A 19,399-nucleotide genomic window follows, 5' to 3' on the forward strand; every position below is an offset into this window, starting at 1 on the left:
CTCTACTGCCTCTTTCATTAGTTGTCATTAGCCCTTCTAAAGAAAGGCTAGACAACACCTGAACTCTTAATGGTGGGATTGCTTTCTTAACCCCGGGAATCCTGAATAAGGAAAACTGCTTTACAACCAAGGTGGCTGGCCCATATGAAAGACTGTGGGCTAGAGAATGAAAAAGACTAAGAATCATGTCTTCAAAAATAATAACAAATTTCATTTTTTATCAAGTAATCGTGTATAATAAAAAAATATGATGCACTGGTGATTCAGTGGTAGAACTCTCACCTCCAGTTCATGAGTTCCAGGTTCAATTCTTCACCGACCACCATCTGTTTGTAAGTGGAAATTTGTGTGTGGTAGTGATGCTGAACAAATTATAGCAGACATTCCAGAATAGGAAGAAAGGTCTGGCTGTCCTTTTATGAAAATTAGCCAACGAAAACCCTGTGAATCACAACGGTTTGATCTGTAAATGATGCATCATGTGGATTATTAAGGACTGGGCAGTGTTTTGTTCCGATGTGCATAAGGTTGTCATGAGTTGGCTCACAAGATTCACTAGTAAGAGTCAGAGTGATCCTTTGTGTGTTCAGAGTGAGACCGATTGTTTAAGTTGCAGTGGCTTTTGCCAGACGAATTGTTCTTAAAGGTTATACCAATTGAAGGAACAGTCATCTCGGGTTCCCCTACCTTCTTCTGTTTATCTGTTTTCGTGGGCTGCTTATTCCTGAATCCAGTGTAAAAACATTTAATTTGAGCCACCATCAAGCCAGCTTATTTAGTGCCTACATCATTTTGAAGTTGTTGTATGCACCAACCAAAGTTTTTGACATATAAAAGAAGAGTTAACATCCAAGATTTGGAGAGAATCCTCATATGCAGATTTCACAGAACACTGTCAACATTGCTCCAGAAAAGTGTGGAGCTGCTTATTTCTGTGGCAGCCTTGCCCATTTATTTTCTAGATTTATTTTCTAGATTTGCTACAGAGACACATGAGACTATATTGGTGATTTGTCTTGAAGTGATAGATGTAGTTCGTCTATCTCTCTTCTTCCTTGTTTTATCTACCTTCATGCTTATTTACATCCTACCGTGTCCCCCACCTGGTGTGGCATTCTGGTGTGGCACTGTGGGTTAATGTGTCAGACTGCAAAGTCGTTTGAACTTCAAGGTCCGCGGTTCAAGCTCAACAGCTGCTCCTTGGAAACCCTATACAGGGTCACTATGGGTCTGAACTAACTGGACAGCACTTAATAACAATATTCCCCACCACTTGTCTGTCAGTTTATCATACTGTGGTGGCTTGAGTGTTGCTGTGATTCTGGAAGCTATGCCACAGGTATTTTAAATACCACCCATGGTAGACAGGTTTCGTCTGAGCTTCCAGACAAAGACTAGGAAGAAGGCGAGATGGACTACTTCTGAATATTTAGTCACTGAAAACCGTATGGAACCCTGTCAGCACCAGAATATTGAATATTGAAACATGACCAAGTTGAAATCAACTTGATGGCAGTGGGTTTTTAGTACTTAGAAGCTTTTAATGTTTTGATGCTTTGGAGTTATGGTGTTAGAGGAGAATATTAAAAGTGCCATGGGCTGCCCATAGAACCAACAGATCTGTGTTGGAAGAAGTGCAGCCAGAGTGCTCCTTGGAGGCCAAGATGGCCAGACTTCGTCTCTCATACTTAGGACATATTGTCAAGAGGGACCAGTCGGGAGAAGGATATCATGTTTGGTAAGGTGGAAGGTCAGAGAAAAAGAGAAAGATCCCCAAGGAGATGGATTAGCAAAGTGGCAGCATCAATGGACTCAAGCATGGCAACAATTGTGAGGTTGGCCCAGGACTGGGCAGTGTTTTATTCTGTTGTGCATCTGGTCGTTATTAGTCGGTACTGACTTGATGGCACCTAACAACAACAACAACAACAACAACAAACATGACGCTTAAGAAGGAAGGCTATGTCTATTTTCAGGCTGATCATGGACCTACACAACTAAATGGCTCATATTTAATGACAACTGTCTTCTAAGGCTGTCAATTCCAGTTAAATAAATGCAAAACATGAAATGCCAGAAAAATCCAACAGAAAATGGAGCAAAGCTTTTCTAGTATCTTCTCTAAGAACTATTCTAGAAAATAGGCTTTTCTTACAATCCCAAATTACAGTTTTTATGTGGCTGATTTTAAAAAAATCATTCAGCATTCAAAAACCACATTGAAATGTGTTACCTATTTGAGTGTTTTGGACCATTAACTTTTTCCGGTGGTTTTTTCACATTAAAATTACATTGATGCCATATGTGAAAACTCCCCAACTCTTGAAGAAAATGTCAAAGCAGATTGTGGGGAAAAAAAGAGAAAGTAAATACTATTCTATGAGTCTAGGCATTATTTCCATCAAGGACTGGTGGTTTTTGTTTAGTTAATAATTATGTGTTGTTCTTAAATGAATGTATTCTTCAGATCTGTTTTGACGTGTAGAAAATTTGCATAGAGAGTATAGAGTTCTCCCTTACATACAGCTCCCCTATCATTACATTTTGCATTTGTGTGTAAGGTGATTTTGAGTTATTGTTGTTAAGTGCCATCAAATCGATTCAGACCCATAGTAATGAAGCATTGTTGTTTTTGTTGTTAAGTGCCGTTGAGTCGGTTCCGACCCATAGCAACCTCTAGAGGGTTTCCAAGGAGCGACTGGTGAGCTTGAACCACCAACCTCATAGTTCAAACCGACTGTGCAGCATAGCGCATTAACCCACAGCACCACACCAGGACTCAATGAAGCAATATTGATACATTATTATGAACATAATTTACATGAGGGATCATTCTTGGTGTTGTTCAGTTCTGTGGGAATTAACAAATACATGATGTCATATAGTCATCATTATAGTTTCCTACAGGGATATTTTCACTGCCATAAAATGCCCCTCTATCCTACCCATTGCTCTCTCCTCCTTCTCCCTGAACTGTTGGAAGCCATTGATCATTTTCTTTCTCTAGAGATTTGCCTTTTCCATACTGTCATATATTTGGAATCTTATAATATATATATCCTTTTCTAACTGATGTCTTTCACTTAGTTGTTGCTGTCCGACCCATAGCGCCCCTGTATAGGGTTTCCAAGGAGCAGCTGGTGAGCTTGAAACACTGACCTTGCAGTTCAAAAGACTTTGCAGTCTGATGCATTAGGCCACAGTGCCACACCATATGTGTTTAATGTTCCTCTGAGTCTTGAAAGCTCATTTCTTTTTATTGCCGAACAATACTCCAACCAGCAGTCAAGAAATCAAAGGACATAATTGCATTAGGCAAATGTACTGCACAGGACCTCTTTAAAATGATCAAGAGCAAAGATACCCAAGCCATGGTATTCTCCATCGCATTATATGAATATGAAAGTTAGACAATGAGTAAGCAAGACCATAGAATTGATGTATCATGGAGTGCCAGAAGAACAAACAAATTTCTATTGAAAGAAGTACAGCCAGGATGCCCCTTAGAAACCAGGATGACAAGACCTCATCTCTCCTATTGTGGACATGTTGTCAGGAGAAATTTCTGTTTGGTAGAGAAAGAACCACTGTGATATTTCTGTTGAAGTAGTACTGGATATCAAGGATAGATAATGAGCAGCTTTTCTATGGATGTTTGCCATCCATACATATCTTCCCTTTACTGAGGTACTGATTCAGATTCGTACCTCATTTTGTAATTAGGTTTTTGTTTTCTTATTTTTGAGTTTTAAGTGTTCTTTATTTGTCTTTCTGTTTTCTCCTTTTTGAGTTTTGCATGGAGACAAGTCCTTTTTCAGACATGTGCTTTGTAAATATTTTCTCCCAGTCTATTCATTCTCATAACAGTGCCTATCACAGACTCATTTTTTTTTTAAAGTTTAATAAAGTACAACACCGGTTTTTTTCTTTAATGGTGCTGGATCCAAAAAAGCCAAACTCAAGGTCACCTAGATATTCTTCCATTTTCCATTTAGGTCTATGGTCCAATTTGAGTTATGTGAAAGGTTTCTATTTTGAATCTAGATTCATTTATTTGCATATGTATGTCCCATTGTTCTAGCACCCTTTGGTGAAAACACTATCCATTCTCCTTTGCTCCTTTGTCAAAGCTCACCTAGACACAAAATGACTGGCTCAGAAGATTTCAAAAGGAAGTTTAGTTTAAGAGTGTGAGGGGAAAGATAGAGTCCCTATTGAATAGTTTTCATTTTGTCTAGACGGGTCTGGTGAAAAGAGATGGGGATAAGATTCTTATGATTCAGCTGTAATTGTTATCATGACTAATTGCGACTGTCACAACTGTAAAGGTAGAAGTTTTGTAACAAAAACAGGGGAGTAGTGAATCTTAAAGTCCAGAAACAGAAGACCTTAGGACCACCAAGAGAGAAGACCACAAGCAGAATGCAGGACCCTTATCCAGAGAAACAGCGACACCAGAGATAGAGGCAGAGATGAGGACATGAGAGAGGGAGCTGCTGAGGACTCTGGACTCATGGAAAGAGAGGGACTGAGGGCTGGTAGCCAGGAAGCAGGCTTGCAGAATGTGCCCTTTGGTTGTTTAAATGGTTATATATTCCTGAGTGTTTTTGTGTACCCCCCACCAAAAAAAAAAAACAAAACAAAAAAACAGAGGGAATGGAAGCAAATACTGTTGAATGATGATGATGCATGGAAGAGATTATAATGAAATGATGAGTGTAAAGCCAATGTTCTTCTGTGTAAACTATCACACAATTCGCAAGAAAAACTAAAAAAAAAAAAGAGTCACTCAGTTATGTTTGCATCCAGCTATTTCTGGGCACAGCATTCTATTCTATGGATCAATTTCTTGATTTTCACTAGTCTTGATACTAGTAAACTTAAAATCAGGTAGTGTCAGCGCTTTTGCTTGAATCTTCTTCAATATTGTGTTGACTGTGGTCTTTAGTCTTTCCATATAAACTTTAGAATTGATGTCTGTTAAGTAATTTGTAGGAATTTTTACTGGAATTGTATCAAATTGGAGAATTGACATCTTTATAATATTGCAACTTCCTTTATATGAATATCTCACCATTTATTTAGATCTTTGATTCCTTTAATCACAATTGTATAGTTTTTCTCAAATTTCCTGTACACATTTTGTTAGATTTATAACTAAGTGGTGGTGTTGTTGTTAAGTGCTGTTAAGTCAGTTCCGACTCATAGTGACCCTGTATAGAGTTTCCAAGGAGTGGCTGGTGAGTTTGAATTGTTGACCTTACAGCGCAGTGTTGATCCTACAGCACCAGTGTAGGAACAAACAAATCTGTGTTGGAATTAGTACAGCCAGATGATCCTTAGAAGCCAGGATGACGAGACTTTGTCTCTCATACTTTGGGCATCTTCTGCCTGGAAAAGGACATCATATTTGGTAAAGTGGAGGGGTGAGTGAAGGAGAGGTAGACCCCCAACAAGATGATTGGCACAGTGGCAGCAGCAGTGGGCTCAAGCGTAACAATAATTGTGAGGATGGTACAAGACCGGGCAGTGTTTCATTTGAGTTCTGACTCAAAGGGTTACTATGAGTCAGAACTCACTTGACAGCACCTAACAACAACACATTTAATTTCTATGCTTATGTGAATGGTATTGTGTTTTTAATGTCAAATTCGAATTGTTCATTGATGGTATATGGCAATACAATCGACCTTTTCATATTTACCTTGTATCTTGCCTCTTTGCTATAATCAATTATGAATATTTGTTCCTGAAAACTATTTTGTCAGTTCCTTGGGATTTTTTTTTTTTTTTTTTTGTAGAGGCGATCTTTCCATGTGTGAACAAAGACAATTGTATCTCTTTATTCGGAATATGTATCCTTTTCATTTTCTCTTATTTTAGCGTGTTAGCTTGCACTTCCAGTACAATGTTGAGCAAAAGTGATGCAGACACCCTTGCCTGATTCCTGATTTTAGTTGGAAAGCATATAGTTTCTCGCCATTTAGTACAGCGTTAAGTGTGCATTTTTTGTTCGTGTTCTTTATGAAATGAAGGAAGTTAACCTCTGTGCCTAGTTTGCTAAGAGTTCTTGTTATGAATTTTTTTCAAATGCTTTTTCTGCGTCTCTTGATATAAGCATATGATTTTTCTTGTTTAACTTGTTGATATGATGGATTATATGAATTGATTTTTGAATGTTTACTCAGTCTTGCATATCTCAAGGAAAGCTCTGTAGTCATAGTATATAATTTTTCTAATACATTGTTGGATTCAATCTACTATATTTTTCTGTGGATTTTATTAAAGCTTATTTGTTTACCAAGAGTATACATAGCAAAGCACGCACCATTTGTTTCTACATTACTGTTCACTGACACTGATTACATTCTTGGAGCTGTGCAACCATCTCACCCTCGTTTTCTCACTTGTTTCTCCCTCATTCACACAGTCTCGTAGTCCCTTGAGGATTTTAATCTAATCTTTTGAGTCGTTGTTGTCATTTTGATCCTATATAGATAGTTTTTTTTTTTTTTTTAAGTTTTTATTGTGGATTGAGTGATAGTTTACATGGGAGAACATTGGTTTTACACTCATCGTTTCATTGCAATGATTACAATCCCCTCCATGCATTCAACAGTATTTGCTTGTATTCCCTCTGTTTTTTTTGAGGGGGGGAGGGGGGAGATATACACAAAAACACTCAGGAATGTATAATCATTTAAACAACCAAAGGGCACATCCTGCAAGCCTGCCAGCACACAGCCTTTCTCTTTCCAAGAGTCTAGAGTCCTCAGCTGCGCAATCTCTCCATGTCCTTATCTCTGCCTCTACCATATAGATAGTTCTTAAAAAAGGATAATACTAAAGGCAGACTGGTTTGTTTGTTTGTTTGTTTGTTTGTTTTTTGCTAGTTCAGCAACTCTACTGTTTGGTTTTAAGAAAACATCAGGGAATATTTTTAGTTTAAGGTTGAAAGATTATCTCAGGACAATAGTTTCAGGAGTTCATCCACCTTCCATGACTCTGGAAAGTCTGTAGTTTATGAGAATTTGAAATTCTGTTCTACATTTTCATCTTTTTGATCAAGATTCTTTTGTAATTAGAAATCTTTGAGTTGACTGTTCAGTCATGGTAGCTGGGCAACAACCAATTCATCATCTGGTCTCATTGCAAAGGAGGCAGCTGTTCACGGAGGCAGGTTGCCACACATTCCATTTGGTCTTTCTATTCTTGACTTTCCTTCTTCTTGGATGCAGACCAGTTGTTTTACTTTGGTTGCATGATTGCAAACTTTAAAGACCCCAGGCACTGTGTAAAGAAGTAGGAGGTGTAGAACAAGGGCAACTACTCATGTTTTTAGGCCAGTGCAACTTTTTACAGGCATGTAACTTATTGATAGAAATCACAATACTTAGCTGTGAAATTTACCCTTAATCAATGTGATTTCCGCAACACTGTTCACTCAGCCCCGCCCCTTTCTCCTATTTTCCACCCTTGGTAACCACTTTGGTGTCTATATACTTGCCTTTGCTTATCTTACTTTTATACAAGTGAGGTCCTATAATGTTTGTCCTTCTGTGATTGATTCATGTCATTCAGCAAGTTTTCCAGCTCTGTCCACATTACAGTATGTATTTAGACCTCATTTCTCCTATTGGCTGAGTAGTATTCTATTATGTGTATGTACCACATTTTATTTATTCATTCAGCAGTACAATGAACTTTGGTATACAGAGCTCTGTATGTGTTTCTGCTTTCTTGTCTTTTGGACATACTTGGTTCAACCCATGTGAAATTGTACACTGTAGGTTAGCTAGTAAGCCCATGCTTACCTTACTTATTGTTCTTGTCAAGAATTTTAAATTCGAAAAGAGGCTTTGATTCTATAGGAAGGCACTGTGGGAAAGGGAGAGAGACAAATGTCCACCACACTTAGAAAAAGAATGGCTTGAATTTCTACCCGTTTTGTAAATATGTGTTGTTTTCAGATTTGGGGTTCTTACTGGGAGTGAAGTGGTGTGTTGTTGGAATTTTCCTTTGCATCTCTCTGATGAATTATGATGTGGAGCATCTTTACTTGTGTATGGTGGTCGTTTGGATTTCCAATTTGGTGAAATGTTCATTCAGGTCCTTTGTCTATTTGATGATTGGATTATTTGTCGTTTTGTTGTTAGGTTTTTGAGGGATTATATAGATTTTGGTTATTAGATTCATATCAGGTGTAGTTTCTGAAGATATTTCTTCAGAAGGTCAATTGCTTGACCTTCTACTTTTTTGGTAGTCTGTTCATGAACAGATGTATTTAACTTTGATGAGATCCCATTGATGTATTTTGGCTGTTGTGCTTTATGCTTCTGTTATTATAGTAGACTGTTGTTGTTACGTGCCATTCTGACTAACATCCACCACGTATAGGGTTTCCAAGGATTGGCTGGTGGGATTGAACCTCCAACCTTGTGGCTAGCACTTCAATGCTTATCTTACAGCTTCACACCAGGACTCCATTATAGTAGATAATCCTTTATGTTTTTAAAAGCCAGGCCTGAAAGTATTGATAGTAGATCCAAGCAAAATGAAGTCTTTGACAACTTCACTTTCCATTCATCATGATGTTATTTATTGGTCCAGTGGTGAGGATTTTTGTTTTCTGTACATTGAGGCATAATCCATACCTTTGATCTTCTTCAGTAAGTAAGTAGTTTAATTCCCGCGATATGCATAGGAATGGATTTTTTGTTGTTTCTGTTTTTATCCTTCTTCATGTTTTGTGAGCTTCTTGGAACTATGGTGTGATGTCAGTAATAAATCCTGGAAAACTTCTCAGGTATTAACGTCTTCAAATCTTACTTTGTTGCCATTCACTGTTCTGGTGACTTTTTCACTATCAGCCTGTAGTAATTGGACAAAATGACAATTTGCCAATTCGTACTAGTTCATGGCTTCGAGCTCACCTGTAGATTCTCTGTATTCTTCTGACTCTCCAGATTCCAGTCAGCAGTTTTTCCTGTGACCTCAATTCTTTAATGAATCTAAGAAGAGTCACTGATTTTCATTTCCAGTATGTCCCCCTTTTTCTTCTTGTGAGTATCAGAGTAATGACTTCATTTTGGAGTGAGAACAGGAAGTTCCAGCTCTCAAGGCTTAAATGCGTTGCAAAGTTTACCTGGGATTTAATGTTAGACTGACCTAGTTTCAAATCCAGGTCCTATCATTGAACTTATAGTTAGGACTTTGCACAAGTCACTTAACCTCCCCCAAGTCTCCGTTTCCCCACCAGTCAAGTAAAAATCATTTCAAACATGTATCGTTAATTTAAATAAGAGCACATGCGTGAGCATGTTTACTACAGATCCTGGCATTTTCATCACAAGTACCCCATAAATGTTACTTTCATCTTGGTTAGTGCCATAAAAAATAAAAATAAATTTAATGGGGGATATTCATTTTGAGTCCAGCAAACTGTATATATAGCATGTATACCTACGAATGTAATTTATTCTTCTTAGAAAGCATTTGCCTTTGAAAAAAAATCACCTGCTTCTATAAGAACAGCCATATTCATAAAGTCTTGGAAAGGATCCATCCCCCGGTTCATTTCTTCCTCTCTTCCAACCATAAATAGACTCTTCTTTTTTTAATACGCACCCATGAATGAAAAGACCCATAAAACACACATCCTTCTGTCTGGCTCTGAATGTAGCAACATAAGTACCAAATACTAAGAATGTTCATTTTGCTGCCTTGATAATATATATGCCCTGAGGGTGGCAGTGGGTGGGTAGCAGAAGCTATTGTACCAGTTAAAGAAACTTAATAGGATGTGTAGTAAAATCAACTTATTAGAACTATTTTTCGGCATCTTTTATCTTTCTATATCATGCATAAAAGAGTTTTAGAATGCTTTCTGATCTGTCCCAGATTTTACACAATAGCTTTGATTTTACAATGTTTGCTTTGATTTTCCCTGGCCATAGCTCTTGATTTCTTTCCAGGAAAGAGACAGAAGAAAACCTTCCTAGCTGATGTGTATTATCAGACACAAATAAATAAGTAAAAAATTCAGTGGGGTACACTTCCTTGCGGTAATTCCAGTCCTTGGCTTCATTACATGAACTCTCAAATTGCCTGGCAGAGTTGAGCATCTCTTTTCACCTAATTCCTACAGGTCCTGCTGGAGTTTTTGCTTGAGCAGTTGTGGTCTGGTCTGTTGTCCTGTGATCTAGAAGTGAGGGGACTGGGTAAAACCTACAGCTGTGGCAGTGGGAGCATGTAGGGGTTCCAGGTTAGAGGTGAACCTCTAGCCCTTTCCCCCTACAATAAGTGCAGTTGTTATTCTTTCTGTAGGAGAGTTCATGGTCTTTTGTAATTTTCTTTTTCTGTTGATCCAGCAGTCCTAGTAATAGAAGCTTAAAAAACAAACAAAACAGTAAAAATCCACAGGTTCGGGCATCCCAGTCTATGGAATTTCACTATCATCTACTTTGTGCATGTAATTTACCAGAGATGAAACTGAACTTGTAGATAATTCATTTTAGGGTAGCTTGGATGATTGAGATCTATAGTGGTGACATCTTAGCCCCAGTCTTCCCTTCACTCAACCCACTCTGCTTCAAGGCAAAAGTGAAAGAAGGACCACAAGGTCGGCAGTTCAAACTCACCAGCCGCTCCTTGGAAACCCTATACAGGGTCACTATGAGTCAGAACTGACTTGAAGGCAGTTCACAGCAACACTGTGAGTCAAAATCGACTCGAGGGCACACAAGAACAACCCAGCATTTTGGTATTCTGGTGGCACAGTGAGCTGGCAACCAAAAAGTTAGAAGTTCAAACCTCCCAGTTGCTCTGCAGGAGTTAAATAAGGCTGTCTGCGGTTGTCAACATTTACAGACTCAGAAATCCTATGGATTTCTCTATGAAATTCCTGTATGAAAGTGGGTTTGGTTTGGTTCTATCCAGCAGTTATGTAGGAGACCCTGGGTAGGTCAAGCAGTTCAATACCTAACTAGTCACCAAAAAATTGGTAGTCTGAATCTACCCAGAAGTATCTTGGAAGAAGGGCCTGTAGATCTAGTTTCAAAAGATCACAGCCATTGGAAAGTCAGTAAATCACAGTTCTAGTCTGAAAGGCATGGGTTTACCAGGAGTGGGAATCGACACTGACTCAATGTAACTCTAGTATCCAGCACAGACCATGAGTTGCTTGCTGAAATTAATATGTGTGAATATCTTAATGACTGACTGATGCTTTTTATTGGGGTAGATAATCTCTAGGCCACAACCAATATTTAGATTCAAGGATTGGAAATAAGGAAATTAGGATACAGGGTTAGGAAGAGATTACTACAAGGCAGATTCATTTTTTTCAGGAATTGCTTAGTGTTTCCAAATAAAACAGAAGTCAAACATGAAGCAAAATATAGGAAGGAACATTATCTTTCTAAAGTGAGCTTGGAAGCCCAGTAGAATTATACTGGCAGCTGCTCAACATTGCTGGGCATGTCATAAACCCAACAGCAGAAGCAAGGGATCATGTTCTAGCTTGTGAGGGATCTAGGGCAGATGGTGGCAGCACAACCTAGGTGACTGAGGTGTTCAACTGAGTGATCCCAAGGAGCCCTGGGCGTATCATCTTTCTAATAGTTTGAAAGGGATAATAATTTGATTTTTCACGGCTTATGAATTGGAACCATTTGAAGCACATCTGTCATGGACTTTTACAGTTTGGAAGGAAAGGAAAGAAAGTACTAACTTTATTTTAAAGTCTTAGGAAACTTGATTATTTCTTAGTTTGTGTGTGCGTGCTTAAGCTCTCGTCTTATTCCTTTCAAAATCTATTCAGTGGTTGTTTTGTTGTTTTCCTTTCCCCCATATAAATGGGGAACTCTGATTACTTGTGATAATTTGTGTTTGGAGTGTTTCCATTGGGAGAACATGAGGTGCTGACATTAGTACGTTTGCTCCCAAACCAATGGCACTAATTGGGCTTTCTGCCAAGGGCTAGGGCAGCAGATGTAATCGTGCATTCTTGAACTCTGTGGAGTGAACGAAGCTTTCAAGCCATGTGGAAGCTGAAGTTACCAAGGAAGCTTAGCAGTTATCCTTCCAGATGTTCAGCTTGCAAATACCAGAGGTGCTGTTTTCAACATCAAAAATATAGATAGATTAGGGTATGGGATGATTGTTCCACCCAAATACCCATTCGGAGGATAAATTCCATTTCCAGACTTGGCAATCTGTCAGAGTAGTCCCTTTAAAGCTATCTAGAGAAAATCTACCCAAAAAAGATTCAATTCATGATAACTTTTATTCTTGGCTAAGAACTTTTCTCTCCTCCAGGGATGAACAGGAATAAATTGTTATGTGAATTTATACAGCATATGGTTTGTTGTCAAATATTTATCTCTGCTAAAAATGAAATGTCCTGAAATGCAATTTCTTTTTGACTGAATCAATCAATGAGAGAAAGAACTAACTTCTCATTTAGGCACTTTTTGATCAATATTTTCATAAAAGGCTGAAATGTTAACTGAATTGTGGCTTTGTCTTTTGAAATATAATTTCTGTGTTTAAGAATTTATGTACATATCTGTATGTGAGCTTCACGTTCTGAAAGGAAAATTTATTTATAGGCGGGGACATGTAGAAGTAGAGGCAATATCAGAAATGAATGCGATTCAGTTACTTAAGGCAAATGGGATTTTAATCATGCCAGCGCTAGAAGAATCTCAAATTCCATTAAAAACTACTTTTTCAGTCTTTAATCTCTGGACGTTTCTCTATCTCTTTTTTTGCAGAGGCCTTTGAAATTGTTGTTCGCCATGCCAAGAACTACACCAATGCCATGTTCAAGAACAACTATCCAAGCCTGACTCCGCAAGCTTTTGAGTTTGTGGGCGAATTTTTCACAGATGTGTCTCTCTACATTCTGGGTTCTGACATCAATGTAGACGACATGGTCAATGAATTATTTGATAGTCTGTTTCCAGTCATCTATACTCAACTCATGAACCCAGGCCTGCCTGAGTCAGCTTTGGACATCAATGAGTGCCTCCGAGGGGCAAGACGTGACCTGAAAGTATTTGGGAATTTCCCCAAACTTATTATGACCCAGGTTTCCAAGTCACTGCAAGTCACTAGGATCTTCCTCCAGGCTCTGAATCTTGGGATTGAAGTGATCAACACCACCGATCATCTGAAGTTCAGCAAGGACTGTGGCCGAATGCTCACGAGAATGTGGTACTGCTCGTACTGCCAGGGACTGATGATGGTTAAGCCTTGTGGTGGTTACTGCAATGTGGTCATGCAAGGCTGCATGGCAGGTGTCGTAGAGATTGACAAGTACTGGAGGGAATACATTCTGTCTCTCGAAGAACTGGTGAACGGTATGTACAGAATCTATGACATGGAGGACGTGCTGCTCGGTCTCTTCTCAATGATCCATGATTCCATCCAGTACGTCCAGAAGAATGGAGGGAAGCTGACCACCACTGTGAGTGCTTTGCACAGGAACTGGTTCCTTTTGGGGTGGGGTGGGGTGGCCAGCAACAGCTGCTGATGGAGACCAGTGAAAAACACTTTTTTTTGTTGTTAGAGAGAGTGGACAGGGATGACAGAACTAGTCGGTGCATTAAGAGCAAGGAAGTAGAAGGAACTAAAATTCTTTAGAAGCCATTTTTCTCTTTTGTAAAATAGGAATCATGAAAAGCATCTCTTCTTCTGCAGGAATAAAGTGTGTAAAAGCACTTAGCACATGTCCAGTCCATGATAAGGTTTCAGTAAATGTTAGCTGTGATCACTGTTATTGTCAGCTGGCATAATGCCTGCGAGGGAGGACATATTAACTGCATTTTATAAATGACGAAAGGGACATCCAGGTCACCCAGATATAGTTAGTGGAGCCTTGATTCAGAGATTATTCCCGTCTCTCTCTCATGTGGTTGTTAGTGTTTTTTTCTGATTCAGATTTCACTCTTGAAATTTTAATCATGTAACGGGCTCAAGCGTCTTAACAAGGATGACGTAGGACCAAGCAGTGTTTCCTCCTGTTATTTATAGGGTTGCAATGAGTCGGAATGACTTAACAGCACCTAACAACAACAACAGGACCATGGTATGGTGCTGTAGGAAAAACACTGGACTGATAGCCATAAGGTTGACAGTTCAAACCCACCAGTCACTATTTTTTTTTTTTTTAATGTTTCATTATGAGTTATGTGATACTTTACATGGGAGAATATTAGTTTTACATTAATCTTATCACATGTCGTTTCACTGTCATGGTTACAATCCCCTCCATGCATCGTCAACCAACCAAAGGGCATACATTACAAGCCTGCTCCCCGGCCCCCCCTCCCCCGGTCGTCAGCACACAGCCCTTCTCCCTCTCTGTGTCTAAAGTCCCCAACTGCTCCATCTCTCTAGGTCATTGTCTCTGCCTCTCTCTCAGGCATCACTGCTTCTCTGAGTAGGGTACCAACTCCACAACACACACACACACACATCGTTAACAACAACAACAATTTTCACAGCAGCATTTGGGATAGTGAATTTTTAACCTAGGAGACCCAGCTAGAACCAGTAAGTCAACCTACACAAGAACTTAGATGAAGGCAAAATAGCCATACTTCCTCAATGGCTTTCATTGTAGCTGTGTGTGCCTGCTGAGACTGACGTTGGGGAGGGAGGATTCTGGGAGTGAGGCAGCAGTTGGCATGGATTCAACCAGGCTTTGTTGGCCATATTGTACCTGCCAAGCTAGGGTGCACTCATTCAGAACCACAGGAGGGCCTCACTTCCCAATGTAGAATATAACAGACAGCCCCAAGAGCTACCAGCCATATCCTAGTCAGCTAGCAGCTGATTCCTGAATGATGTCAGCTTTGGTGGAGGAGTAGGCACAGTCACAATGTTGTTGTTGTTTGTTGTTGTTGTTATGTGCCGTGGAGTTGGTTCCGACTCATAGTGACCCTCTACAGGGTTTCCGAGGCTATAAATCTTTACGGGAGCAGAAAGCCTCATCTTTCTCCTATGGATCAGCTGGTAGTTTCAAACTGCTGTCCCTGAGGTTAGCAGCCTGATTCGTAGCCACTACGTTACCAGAGCTCCTTGTTATTAAGTGCCATCAAATTTGTTCCAACTTATAGTGAGCCTGTATAGGGTTTCCGAGGAGCAGCTGGTGAGCTTGAACCGCCAACCTTGCTGTGCAAACCAACCTTGCAGTCCAGCACATTAACCCACAGTGCCACACCAGGACTCCACAACTCCATTAGACATTAACATTGTTGAGCTCCTCCTACATTTCAGGTGCCCTTCTGGGCAGTTAGAGTCATTGAGTGGCACTGTAGAATAATCACTGGACTGCTCACTGCACGCTCTGAGGTTCAAACCCACCAGTCGCTGACTCAGAGCTAACTTGATGGCAGGTAACAGCAACTGGGCAGTTAAAGAGTCCTAGTGACACAATGGTTGAGTGCTTGGCTGCTAACTGAAAATCAGCTGTTTGAACCTGCCAACCACTCTGGGGAAGAAAGATGTGGCTGTTCTGCTTCTGCCAAGATTATACTTGTTGTTAAGTGCTGTCAAGTCGATTCTGGCTTATAGCGACCCTGTACAGGGTTTCTGAGAAGCGACTGGTGGGCTTGAACTGCTGTCCATGTGGTTAACAGTCCAGTGCTTATCCTACAGTGCAATCCAGGACATGCTATGGAGCAGGTCTACAATGTCACTTGTGGTCGTCATGAGTTGGAAATGACTTGCTGGCAATGGGTTTAGTTTTGGTTTGCTAATGGGCACTTTGGAATCCCTGGGTGAAATACAGCGTTAATGTACTTAGCTGCTAAGCCGAAGATTGGCTGATCAAGTCCACCCACAGGCACTTAGGAATATGTTGTTGTTGTTAAGTACCGTGGAGTCGGTTCCGACTCATAGCGATCCTGCACAGGGTTTCCGAGGCTGTCAATCTTTACGGGAGCAGAAAGCCTCATCTTTCTCCCACAGAACAGCTGCTAGTTTTGAACTGCTGACCTTAAGGTTAGCAGCCTGATTCGTAACCACTACGCCACCAGAGCTCCTTTTGAAAACTCTATGGAGGGGAGTATATTTCTGCTCTAAAATACATGGGTCACCATGAGTTGGAATCAACGCCACAGCAACTGTTAACTGGGCGGTTTACATAACATTGTCTCTAAGTTACTCATGAGCTAGGTCCTGATATTGTCCCCATTTTACACAAGAGGAAATAAAACTCATATTAGTTGGATACCTTGCCAACGATCGCCTAGCTGATTAAGTGGGGAGAGCTGGGATTCAGACCCAGCCTTGGGTATCTTGGTTGACTTGAGTCCTGGTATGGCACTGTGGGTTAATGCGCTAGACTGCAAAGTCAGTTTGAACTGCAAGGTTGGTGGTTCAAGCTCACCAGTCACTCCGTGGAAACCCTCTAGAGGGTCGCTATGGGTTGGAACCGACTTGACGGCACTTAACAACAATAACTATATATATATATATCGAATATTTTAAGGTTTTTATTGTGACTTGAGTGACAGTTTACAGGGCAGACCATCAGTTTTACATTCAACAAATCATACATACGCCTTGTTTCATTACAATGATTATAATCTTCTCCATGTACCATCTGTTAACAACATTTCTCCCTATCTACTTTGTTGTTGTTGTTATGTGCTGTGGAGTCGCTTCCGACTCATAGCGACCCTATACAGGGTTTCTGAGGCTGTAAATCTTTACGGGAGCAGCAAGCCTCATCTTTCTCCCGCGGAACAGCTGGTAGTTTCAAACTGCTGACCTTGAGGTTCACAGCCCGATTCTTAACCACGACACTACCAGAGCTCCTTTTAGCTTGTTTTTTTTTTCTAAAAAAAGAAAAAAAAACCACTCAGGCATATATAATAATTACACTCCAAAGGGCACGTTCTGCAAGTCTGCCTCCTGGCCACCAGCTCTTAGTTTCTCTCTTCTCATGGATCTAGAGTCCTCAGCTACTCCCTCTCTCCATGACCCCATCTCTGCCTCCGTCTCTGGCGTCTCTGCTTCTCTGGATAAAGTTTTGTGTTCTGCTTGTGCTCTTCTCCCTTGATGGTCTTAGGATCCTGTTTCTGTACTGGAAGATTAACTACTCCCCTGTTTTTCTTACAAAACTTATACCTTTACAGTTGTGACAGTCGCAATTAGTCATGATAACAATTACTCACTAATGAATCATAAAAATTTTATCCCCATCTCTTTTCACCAGATCTGTGGAGACAAGATGAAAACTATTTAGTGGGGACACTTTCTTCACCCCCACACTCTTAAACTAGACTCCCTCTTGAAACCTTGTAAGTCAGTCACTTCGTGCCTTTATCGCCCCCTCATTTTGTCTAAGTTGCCCGTCCCTATCTACCCTGTGTACAGAGGGGATAGCATTGATACTTGATGTGACTCCATCCCTCTTGGTTGGTATTTAGAGTTACCGCCTCTGTGAGTATAGGTCAGGTTCATCAAATTGTAGCAATTTACCCTTGTTTCCTTTATCCAAAAAAAAAAAAAAAAATTTTTTTTTTTAATCTCCCTCTAGTGATGATCAAGCCATCGAGGCCAGGTCAAATGGGTACTATCTGCAAGTTTGGGAGTTCTTGTGCATCTCCCCTCACTTCCTATCAGCTGGATGCTTCACTCTCAGCTCTAGCCCTCTGTGGCTATGTCCTTGTCCATGAGCTCAGGTGTCGTCAGGTCTCACCACACTTTGGACCAACCAGCACTTCCTCTTCTTTCTCTCATCTCCAAGTCAACAGGAGTCAATGGACTTAGGTTGAACTCAGCCCATTTCTTCATTGCTGCCTTTCCTCCTCTTCCACTCACCAGTAGACCAATGTGGTCACCAGCAAGCTTCCATACTTATTAGTGTGTTCCTTTTGAGTTTCAGTCTTAGAGGGGAGTTTGTCCTGAAGGAACTTGATTGTTTGACTTGATGCCTTCCTGGCAAACAGCTTGCTTATTTTTTTTCCTGATGATCTTTCTTTAAGGAGGTATCTTCTGTTGCTCTAGCTGTTCCAGGCTGGTCTGCTTGTCTTTGCTAGTGGCAATGTCCCACCTCAGAAGGTTCTGGATGGGACTCAAGATTCCACCTAAGGTCCTATACTCTGCAAAGGCTTTGCAAGAGGCCTATTTCACTGGACAAGTTCTAGAATCTCTTTTAGGTATTCCAATCAGTTATAGGCTGAAGACAGGTTTACAAGTTTTCTGTAATCATGTTTCCCAACATTTCTTTCTATCCCACTCAAGTGTCTATTTTACAATAGTAGGCAAGGAAAACCAATATACATAAGACAGTCAAGCAGTTTAGTATTATTCCCCCTCTTCAAGCTATGCGTAGATCCCTGTATCACAGAGCTCTGGTGTTTTAAGTTTGAGCATGCATCACTATTTGCCTCTGTCCCACTTAGGCCATGCAAACCTGTCTCAGTGTTCCCCTATCTATCTTGTTCTTCCACCTCCTCCCCCTTCTTGTATTGCCCTCCCCAATATCTGAACTAACCCCCACCCACCCCCACTGTTGTGGTTACCTTATATTCCATTAACTCTTCCCTCTATTTAAGACGGTCTATTTTATCCTCTAATCTAACTGACTTTCTCACCACCTGGATCTCTGTTCCTCTGTGTTTACCTTCTTTTACATTGTAATTGTTTTGACCATAGACTGACCTCCCAGATCTCTGTTCTTATAATTTTATTCTGCTCTTGACTCTTCCATTTGTCGATTAAGTTCAGGTTGATGCTGCCACATACGTCGTTCTGTAGTTGTTGTCTGTTCTTGTTGGTTCTCAGTTCACAGAACTTCCTTTGGGATGTTTTTCATAGCAGGGTTGGCTTTGGCAAAATCTCTTAGCTTCTGTTTATCCTGGAATGTTTTGATTACACCATCGTATTTGTTTGACAGCTTTTCTGGGTAGAGGGTTCTTGGGTGGCAGTTTTTTTTCTTTCAGGGCTTCATATATGTCTCCCCATTGCCTTCTTGCCTGCATGGTTGTTTTTTGTTTTGTTTTTTTTTTTTTTGAGAGATCCAAGCTTAATCTGATTTGCTTGCCTTTGTATGTTACACTTCTCTTTTCTCTTGCTTTTTTCAGGATTCTGTCGTTATCTTTGATCTTGGAGAGTAAGTTAGTCCTCTTCATGTTGTCCAACGTGAATCTTAGGCCATCTTCAGATTTTTTTATCACTCTTTGTGCTTGCTCTTCTATCTTAGTAGTGTTGAGAGATTTATCTTCTAGCTCACTAGTTCTGGCTTCTATCTCTTCAATTCTCCTCCTTTGCCCTTTTAGTGTTATTGTCCATTTCCGACATTCTGTTATTAATCGATTGGACCTCTTTCTGTAAGTTTTGAATTGTTTCCAATGCTGTATCTATCTTATTTGATAGTTCC

At 40.2% G+C, this 19,399-nt stretch overlaps 1 protein-coding gene across 3 annotated transcripts in view; it reads left to right on the plus strand.

Moving 5' to 3' along the window:
* Nucleotides 1-19,399, plus strand: part of GPC3 (glypican 3) — a 578,503-nt gene that overhangs the window by 301,517 nt on the left and 257,587 nt on the right. For all 3 annotated transcript variants that reach the window (XM_006862806.1, XM_006862807.1, XM_006862808.1), the window contains one exon: nucleotides 12,777-13,471. In XM_006862806.1, the coding sequence (XP_006862868.1) occupies nucleotides 12,777-13,471 (695 nt within the window). The remainder of the gene's footprint in view (nucleotides 1-12,776; nucleotides 13,472-19,399) is intronic.

Source organism: Chrysochloris asiatica, unplaced genomic scaffold (genome assembly GCF_000296735.1).
Source record: "Chrysochloris asiatica unplaced genomic scaffold, ChrAsi1.0 scaffold00051, whole genome shotgun sequence".
NCBI classification, from domain to species: Eukaryota; Metazoa; Chordata; class Mammalia; order Afrosoricida; family Chrysochloridae; genus Chrysochloris; species Chrysochloris asiatica.